The sequence below is a fragment of the Piliocolobus tephrosceles genome, unplaced genomic scaffold (assembly GCF_002776525.5).
Source record: "Piliocolobus tephrosceles isolate RC106 unplaced genomic scaffold, ASM277652v3 unscaffolded_29838, whole genome shotgun sequence".
NCBI lineage: Eukaryota > Metazoa > Chordata > Mammalia > Primates > Cercopithecidae > Piliocolobus > Piliocolobus tephrosceles.
In genome coordinates, this window is record NW_022313018.1 from 1 (window position 1) to 9321 (window position 9321).

The 9321-nt window shown below is 48.4% G+C and overlaps 1 protein-coding gene across 1 annotated transcript; it reads left to right on the forward strand.

Annotated features, from left to right (window-relative positions):
- Positions 1–2284: 2284 nt before the first annotated feature.
- Positions 2285–7712, forward strand: LOC113222203 (hexokinase-1-like; the record flags this gene model as incomplete). Its single annotated transcript, XM_026451613.1, has 3 exons — positions 2285–2406; positions 4981–5164; positions 7542–7712. Coding segments are annotated over 3 exons (466 nt in total), but the record flags the coding sequence as incomplete, so codon positions are not given.
- Positions 7713–9321: the final 1609 nt, after the last annotated feature.

Below are 9321 nucleotides of genomic sequence, written 5' to 3' on the forward strand. Positions count from 1 at the left end.
TTTTTTAGTAGAGACGGGGTTTCACCGTGTTAGCCAGGATGGTCTCGACTTTGTGATCCACCCGTCTTGGCCTCCCAAAGTGCTGGGATTACAGGCTTGAGCCACCGCGCCCGGCCTAAAGTTTCCTTTTTTGAGACAGGGTCTTACTCTGTCACTCAGGCTGGAGTGCAGTGGTGCAATCTTGGCTCACTGCAACCTCCGCCTCCCGCTTCAGCCTCCCTAGTAGCTGGGACTATAGGTGGGCATCTACACCGGGCTAATTTTTGTATTTTTGGTAGAGATGGTGTTTTATCATATTGCCCAGGCTGGTCTCCAACTCCTGGGCTCAAGCGATCTGCTCACCTTGGCCTCCCAAAGTGTTGAAGTTTTTAAGTAGAGGTGGGGTCTTGCTATGTTACCCAGGCTGGTCTTGAACTCCTGGGCTCAAGTGATCCTCCTGTCTTACCCTCTCAAAGTGTTGGGATTCCAAGCATGGGCCACCACACCAAGCCACTTTCCGAGATACCCCCTGGGGTGTGTTCTCCAGTGTTGCAATGAGTCAGTAAAGCCCGACTTTGTTAGATTACAGGTGTGTTTCTGGTGGTCTTTGGTTGGAGGACATTGAAAAAATATAAAATGAAAAATTTCCAATATTTAACTCATTAATTAATTAGGGAGTCAGTAAGAGACTGTTTCACATTTTTTTCTTTTGCCCTTTTTCAAACCCCATTACACTGAGCAAAGTAAGAAATTTAAAAAACAAAACAAAACAAAAACACTTCAAATGACAGTCTAAAGAGCAGACAGATACCTAGGCACTAGGCAGTCAGGGAAGCTGAAATGAGTGTCTGAAAGAGGGCTGATTTGTCTGCTGTCTTTTGCAGTTAAATAGGAAAAAAAGAAAGAGGGCTGAGTTGCATCTGGAAGGGTATGCTACACAACTTACAATATGTCATTGAAAATATAGCTGCAGGTTGGGTGCAGTGGTTCACACCCGTAGCCAAGGCAGGAGGAACTTTGGGAGGCCAAGGCAGGAGGAACACTTGAGCCCAGGAGTTGGAGACCAGCCTGGGTAACGTAGTAAGACCCAGTCTCTGCAAGAAATTAAAACATAAAAAATTAGCCAGTCCATAGTGGTGCACACCTGTGGTCCCACCTACTTGGGAGGCTGAGATGGGAGGATTGCTTGAGCTTAGGAGGTTGAGTCTGCAGTGAGCCATGGTTGGGGTAGTGCACTCCACCCTGGGTGACAGAGCAAGACTCTCTCCCTTAAATTAGAAAGGATACCTGGTGATCTATTTTTGCCTGTTTCACAACTGTTAGTGTTAATTCTTCTAACTTGCTTTTCATGCATATGCCAATACACACACACACACTCTCTTAAAAAATAGGAATTATCGGCCGGACGCGGTGGCTCAAGCCTGTAATCCCAGCACTTTGGGAGGCCGAGATGGGCAGATCACGAGGTCAGGAGATCGAGACCATCCTGGCTAATATGGTGAAACCCCGTCTGTACTAAAAAATACAAAAAACTAGCCAGGCGAGGTGGTGGGCGCCTGTAGTCCCAGCTACTCGGGAGGCTGAGGCAGGAGACTGGCATAAACCCAGGAGGCAGAGCTTGCAGTGAGCTGAGATCCGGCCACTGCACTCCAGCCTGGGCGACAGAGCGAGACTCCGTCTCAAAAAAAAAAAAAAAAATTAGGAATTATACCATACATACAACGTGACAACTTGTTTTTTTGATTTAGTATGAAACAGGTATCCTTCCTCATCATTGCATTTAGACCAACCTCATTCTTTTTCCTGGCTGTGTAGGATTCCAGCATATGTCTGAATTGCGGTTTACATAGTCCATTTGATCTACACTTGGATTGTTTCCTTTTTCTGACTATTGCACGTCATGCAGTAAACATCCTTGTATGTGTGCCTTTGTGCCCCTGCATGACTATTTCTCAAGGACAGAATCTGAGCAATGAGTTTGATGTTTTCCGTTTTGCCCTCTGAAAGGCCATAATGCTTTAAACTCCAAAGGGAAGAAGCTATTTGACCATTGCTGCTTGTCTCTCCTATTCTGTGATTCGCTCTAATAGTATCTGTAAAATGGGCAGAATACTTTCCCTTCCTTAGATCTCATGTTTCAGATATATCCTTAATAGCAGAGGTTTAGTCTGTGAAGGAACATTCATTACGTTTTTGTAGGCTGGTAAGAAAACCATCTTACATGATAACCAGGGGCTGTCTGACTGCAGTGCAGCAGATAGAACCAGCAGCACTCAAGCCAGGCATAATGATGCTATTCCTAAAGCTGTGTCCCTTTCTTTGCAAAGGAATTTGACCTGGACGTGGTGGCTGTGGTCAATGACACAGTGGGCACCATGATGACCTGTGCTTATGAGGAGCCCACCTGTGAGGTCGGACTCATTGTTGGTGAGTTTCCTGGAAGGTCTCTCCCTGGGGAAGGGAAGGCTGGGCTTTCCCTGTTTTGTGGAGCCTTGGCCCAGCAGCTTGGTCCTCTGTATGGGGTAGTCTTATCTGTCAGTATCATTTCCTGACCACCTCCAGAGTTCAGGGCTGGACGAAGGCTGCAGAGTCTCCAACGGGGGCCGGGGGTCAGGGTCTCTTTCCTAAGACACCCGTAATGCTACACATTGCCTATGATCAGACTGTCATGAACTGAACTCTCCAGGAATGAGGCCCCAAAAGGCTCACGTGGCTTGAGTGGAGACAGGTACCTGGAGCGGGCCTGGCAAACATGGCAGCTCTGTGGGCCTTGTATGGAGGGGCTCTGGGCAGGTATTGCAGAGGGATGGGGTAGGGAGGGAGTCTGAGGCTGAAAAGGAAGTAGAGAGCACTTCCCATGCTGACCATGCTTAGAGCATGGAAAGGGGCAGGATAGTCTTGGGCACCATTTTGCCTTTAGCAGCCACTGTTTGTGCTCAGTCCCAGCCACTGAAGGGGATTGCAGAGAGGTGGTCTCTGCAGCTTGTTGCCTTGTAATCCAAACACATTAGGGGTCTGGGCCTCGAGCACATCGTTCCTGAAGCATATTGATTTGGACTATGAGGAAACCATTTGTCCTGCTGGTCCTGCTCCTCATGTCAGGGGATGCTGGGAAAGACCCCAGAGAGTTTCTTAGCCAATATCTGCAGACTCTGCCTGGCCAGTGAGCAGTGGCACCCCTGCTACTGGATCAGTTGCTGAGCATCTAGAGCTTGGGAAGAGGCCCCAGCAGGCTGCCTTCCAGGTGCCAGGAAGAACTTTTCATTCATTGTTAAGCCACTTTTCGCTTCTGTTGAAATTAAAAAAAACTAGGGAGCAGCTCTTGGTGAAAGGTTGTTTGGGGCCTGGCTTTCTCCACCCAGCCCCTCCCTTTCTTTCTATGAATGGGCTTAGGTATGAAATGCAAAGCTAGGGGCCCCACCTTCCCTCCTGGGAGGTAAGACCCGCCTGTTTCCTGGCACCAGGCTCCAGCTACGTTTCATAGCTACTTCTTTCCTCCATCAATTGATCTCTTTGCTCAGGACTCACACAGGCAAGATGTATGGTTTCCATGTTTTGGCTTTCTTTGCATCGCCCACTCCCATCATCTTCCATTTTTGGAGCTCCTCTTCTCTCAGTTTTAACCTTGGGTGAAAAGGGGGCTGAGAAAACAAAGAACAAACATCATCCAGCTGTACAGTCTTTGAACTCTACTTAAGTTTCTTCAAAGGGGATGAAAACTACCAAAGCCCTTTTGGTCTGGCCAGGGGGTGTGTCTTGTGTCCTCCTGATGAAGGTTCACCTACATCCCACCCTGGATGGGTGGATGGTGCTCCTGGGTGCGTCATTAGCATCATCCTGGGAGCTTGTTAGAGACGCAGGCTCTCAGGTCCCGGCCCAAGCCTCTTGAATCTGGATCTGCTTCTTAGGGTCCCCAGGTGATCCAGGTGCATGTTAAAGTATGTGGGTGAAGCACTCTTCCTGGGTTAGTTGATTGGTTTTTAAATGTCCAGTCTATTCAGTGAGACAAGTTCAGTGACCACAAGCTTGGATATCATGGCAATTAAAATTGTTGTGAAAGTTGCAGGATGCTTGCCTTCAGTTTCTTAGCTCCTCTTGGGCTGGAACAGCAAACAGTCTGTGGTCCTTCTATTTTAAGTGACTCTTCTCTAGGGAGTTCAGGAATGGAAGTCAGAGATTCCTGAGCCCCTGGCAAGCATATGCCAGGTTGCATGTGTGCGGTGTGTGGGTCCACCCAGAGAAAGGTGCCTTTTTCATAGAAGAATCATCTGATCTTCAGGGGTCTGATACAAAAAGGATGAAAAACCATTGCTTTTGAAAGCCCCCCTTGAAATGCTGAAGACACTGTCCTGCCCTGAACTGTGGGCTTCATCCCAAGATATGTAGGAAAGCTTATTGAGCAGGCATAGTCCATGACCAACCATCCTTGTCAAGAAAAGATAAGTGGGGCTGGGCGTGGTGCCTCATGCCTGTAATCACTTTGTGAGGCTGAGGTGAGAGGGTAGCTTGAGCCCTGGAATTTGAGATGAACCTAGGCAACATGGCAAAACCCTATCTCTACTAAAAATTTTAAAAAGCCAGGCATGGTGGTGGTGCCTGTAGTTCCAGCCACTTGGAAGACTGAAGTGGGAAAATCACTTGAGCCCTGGAGGCGGAGGTTGCAGCGAGCCGAGATTGCGCCACTGCACTCCAGCCTGGGTGACAGAGCCAGACACTGTCTTGAAGAAAAGAAAAAGAAAATAAGTGAATATCCATGGTAAAATAGAAGATAATCCCCTAATATTTTATACACATACATATAGGCATGTATGTATTGTATAGGCATGTATGTATTGTATAGGCATGTATGCATATTGTTGTGTGTCTACGTATATATTTTTTCTTCTGGTCTGAATGTTGCCTAAATCTCTACCATTAACGCTCCATCTCTTTGCTATAAAGCAGTTGCAAGACCCCCAAATGCAAGGCCCCCGCTCCTCACTGCCCCTTTGTGTGTTCCAGGGACTGGCAGTAATGCCTGCTACATGGAGGAGATGAAGAACGTGGAGATGGTGGAGGGAGACCGGGGGCTGATGTGCATCAACATGGAGTGGGGGGCCTTTGGGGACAATGGGTGTCTGGATGATATCAGGACACAGTACGACAGACTGGTGGATGAATATTCCCTAAATGCCGGGAAACAAAGGTAACCCCGCCTGGCGGAGAGGGCACCCACAGTCGGGATGGGGGCAGCACTTGGCTGCATTCTGCCACTTGCAGTGGAAGAAGTTTCTAGGAGGAGAGGTCTGAACAGAGGCTTCAAGACTGGACCCCCTGGCTCACTCCTGACCTTGGCCTTTTGGACAGCAGAGAACCAGGGAGGACAGACCCCCAACATGGTACAAGATGGCCCAGGGTTGATGCCTGTCTAGGGGCCGCCTGTGACTGTTTTTTAGCCTGGAGGATTCTGGCCTTCCGATCCTCTTGCTGTGTTCCTTCCCCATCAGAATAACAAGGGAGTCGGGTGAGGGTGGCTGGGTGGCAGGCTGGGGTGAAGCAGAGGCCCTGTGGCAATCGTCCTTCCCTCTGCGAGCCTCCTGCACCACCTAGTGGCCTTGTGGAGCTCTGCAGCTCAGGTCTCAGGGACCATGTCCAAAATGGCAGTGTCTGCCATACTCTGAAATGAGACAAGTGACCCTTTGTCCCAGGCCCCCAGGAATCAGGCCATCCTCTGCCACAGCCAGGATGAGCTGGTCCAAGTTGTGTCCCAGGAGCAGAAAGAAGGGCTGGAGTAGCACCCGACACGAGTCATTCCCTAGCCCCCTCAAGGTTTTTGCTGTTTCTGAATACCACCTATGCTGTTATTTACCTAGTGTTTTTCTTTAAATCAGTTTATAATCTTTTTTTTTTTTTTTTTTTTGAGACGGAGTTTCTCTCTTATTGCCCAGGCTGGAGTGCAGTGGAGTGATCTCGGCTCACTGCAACCTCCATCTCCCGGGTTCAAGTGATTCTCCTGCCTCAGCTTCCCCCAGTAGCTGGGATTACAGGCATGCGCCATCACGCCCAGCTAATTTTATATGTTTAGTAGAGATGGGGTTTCTCCATGTTGGTCAGGCTGGTCTCGAACTCCCGACCTCAGGTGATCTGCCTGTCAGGCTTCCCAGAGTGCTGGGATTACAGGCATGAGCCACTGCGCCCGGCACTTATAGTCTTTACTGACATTTAATGAAGGAGGAAAAAGAGGGAGAACCAGTATTACCATAAAGAGATGGTAACTATAAAATGAGTATAGTGAAGAACTGTGTTATTCACGTCCAGCTAGATGCTGTCGCCTACCAAAAGCCCTGAGCTAAAACCCCCTTTGGGCCGGGTGCAGTGGATCATCAAAGTAATCCTAGCACTTTGGGAGGCCAAGGCGGGCGGATTGCTTGAGCTCAGGAGGTTGAGACCACCCTGGGCAACATAGCGAGACCCCATCTCTACTAAAAATTAATAACAATAATAACAACAATAATAGTAAGACCCTCTTGGTTAAAAAGGGGGGGGATCAGCAAGTGTTGGAAGGGGTTAAAGACATGTCAGCACCAAACTGGGGTGGTCTTTGTGGTGGAATGAGAAGGACTGGATGGGACTTGGTAGTGGTGTCCACTCCTCTGTGATTCCATTGTGTTTCATGTTCTTCCATGTACCACATGAAATAGGAGGAATCCTGGAGTATCCGAATTCCAGGGGACTCTTCTCAGCTTTGGGACACTGGGCTTGGGCATATGCTGTGGACATGAATCAATCCTTTGTTATTTCTTGAGACCCTTGAGCATGGAGAGGGCAGGAAATTCAAAGTTCCAAGAACAGGGTGACCTCCAGTGTGTTGTGGCCACTGAATTCTCCCTTCTGTGTGGCTTTGTCACTCTGCTGTGGGCTTGACCAGTACTCTGGGTATTTGCAAAACCCAGTACTCTGGGTATTTGCAAAACCTTTAGAAAAATCTAGGAACTTCCCTTTTGTTTTTTTTTGTGTGTGTGTGTGTCTTCTTGTTCCTTTAAGACTTAGCCCAGTCATTTGCTTATTCTGCAGATATTTTTTGGGCACTTTACTGAGGGTCCAGTGCTATGCTATGCTGTGCTGTGCCCTGGGGACTCAGAGCTGAAAAAGGCACACATGCCCTATCCTCTTGGGGCTGTCACTGCAGCAGTGGTGGTGGGAGGCAGTGAGCTCATGTGTGTTTTGAAGGAGGAGAATGGTGAGGTGTGCGGGAACCTGAAACAGGCAGGTGGAACTCAGGATGGCGGAGGAGGACTGGCTCTCAGGGAAGTGCCCTGGGGGCCGAGAGCTGGAAGGTAGCTGAGGAGGGAGACCAGTCTAGCGGGTAGACATGAATGCTGGTGGTTTTGTTTCTGATGTGAGAGAGTGGAGGACTCCCTGGTCCTCCCACTCTGCCTCTGCAGCAGAGCACAGGGCTGGGCGCTGGCTGTTGATGATGCACTTGAGGGGCAGTAAGAGACGCGGAGTGACCTTGAGACCAAGGGCTGACAGTCCTCCTGGCCACTTCCCATAGACACCCCAGGCCCCTCCTCCTGTCTCAGGTATGAGAAGATGATCAGTGGTATGTACCTGGGTGAAATTGTCCGCAACATCTTAATCGACTTCACCAAGAAGGGATTCCTCTTCCGAGGGCAGATCTCAGAGCCGCTGAAGACCCGGGGCATCTTTGAGACCAAGTTTCTCTCTCAGATCGAGAGGTGAGTGGGCAGTGCCTTCCCTGCCAGCACCCACCCTTCAGAGGTCTCCTGGCCAGTGGATTGTGATGGGGGTGGTAGGGACCCTAGGGGACATTTTGGCCATTTTTGAGGATGTTTTTTCTCCTCTGGAATAGCAGACCCTGGGCATTTGCATAGTGAAATCTTACAATTTTATTATAAATTAATATCCTTGGCCTGGCGCCATGGCTCACGCCTGTAATCCCAGCACTTTGGGAGGCTGAGGCGGGTAGATCACGAGGTCAGGAGATTGAGACCATCCTGGCTAACATGATGAAACCCTGTCTCCACTAAAAATACAAAAAATTAGCCGGGTGTGGTGGCATATGCCTGTAATCCCAGCTACTTGGGAGGCTGAGGCAGGAGACTCACTTGAACCCAAGAGGTGGAGGTTGCAGTGAACTGAGATCACGCCACTGCACTCTAGCCTGGCCTGACAACAGAAAGAGACTCCATCTCAATAAATAAATAAATTTTACTTTCCTTTTATCCATCCTTCGTGTTGGGGCATTATATTGATTTATTTGAAATTATGTGTGTAAGAAGGTTATATGGATTCCATTTCAGATGGTAAAGGTGCACTATACATACTTGTATTGGGGGTGCATAGGGCCCACCCTGGATTTATCTGAAAGGCAACCTGGGGTTCAGTGCCAGGCCACCTAGGAGCTGATGCCCCTCGGCAAGTTGTTCCACTTTCTTTCTACTTTTCTCCTGTCCAGGGAACATTTCTTCCTTGCCTTTGCTGTCTTCCAAGGCACACTGTGTGAGAAGGAGGAAAAATGGTCAGAAAAAACAAAAGCAATTGTGCAAATACTGTGTTCCTTTTAGAATGGTCATAATAACCTAATGTAGGCTCTGTGTAGGCTGGGCATGGTGGCTCATGCCTGTAATCCCAGCCCTTTAGGAGCCTGAGGCGGGTGAATCACTTGAGCTCAGGTGTTCAAGATCGGCCCAGGTAACATGGCAAGACCCTGTTTCTACAAAAAGCACAAAAACTAGCTGGGTGTGGTGGCACATTCCTGTCGTCCCAGCTATTTGGGAGGCTGAGGTGGGAGGACGGCTTGAGCCCAGGAGGCGGAGGTTGCAGTTAGCTGAGGTTGCACCACTGCACTCCAGCCTGGGCAACAGAGACAGACCCTGTCTCAACAACAACAACAACAGCAACAACAACAACAACAAAGATATTAAACCTTAAACAAAAAAAACCTAACAGGCCTATACATTGCTCTTACCCAGGCAAAATGGTTTTTAAGTATATAGTTCGGTGGCATTAAGTACATTCACATAGTTGCACAGCTATCACCACCATCCATTTCCGGAACACTTTTCATCTCCTCAGCTGAAGCTCTGTACGCAGCAAACACTATCACCCCATTCCTCCCTTCCCCCACCCCAGCAACCACCATTCTACTCTCTGTCTTTTTGGATTTGACAACTCTGGATACTTCATATAAATAGAATCATATAGCATTTGTCCTTTGTGACTGGCTTAATTCACTTAGCATAATGTCTTAAGGTTCATCTGTATTGTGGCATTTATTAGAATTTCCTTATTTTTTCTTTCTTTTTTTTTTTTTTTTTGAGATGGAGTTTCGCTCTTGTT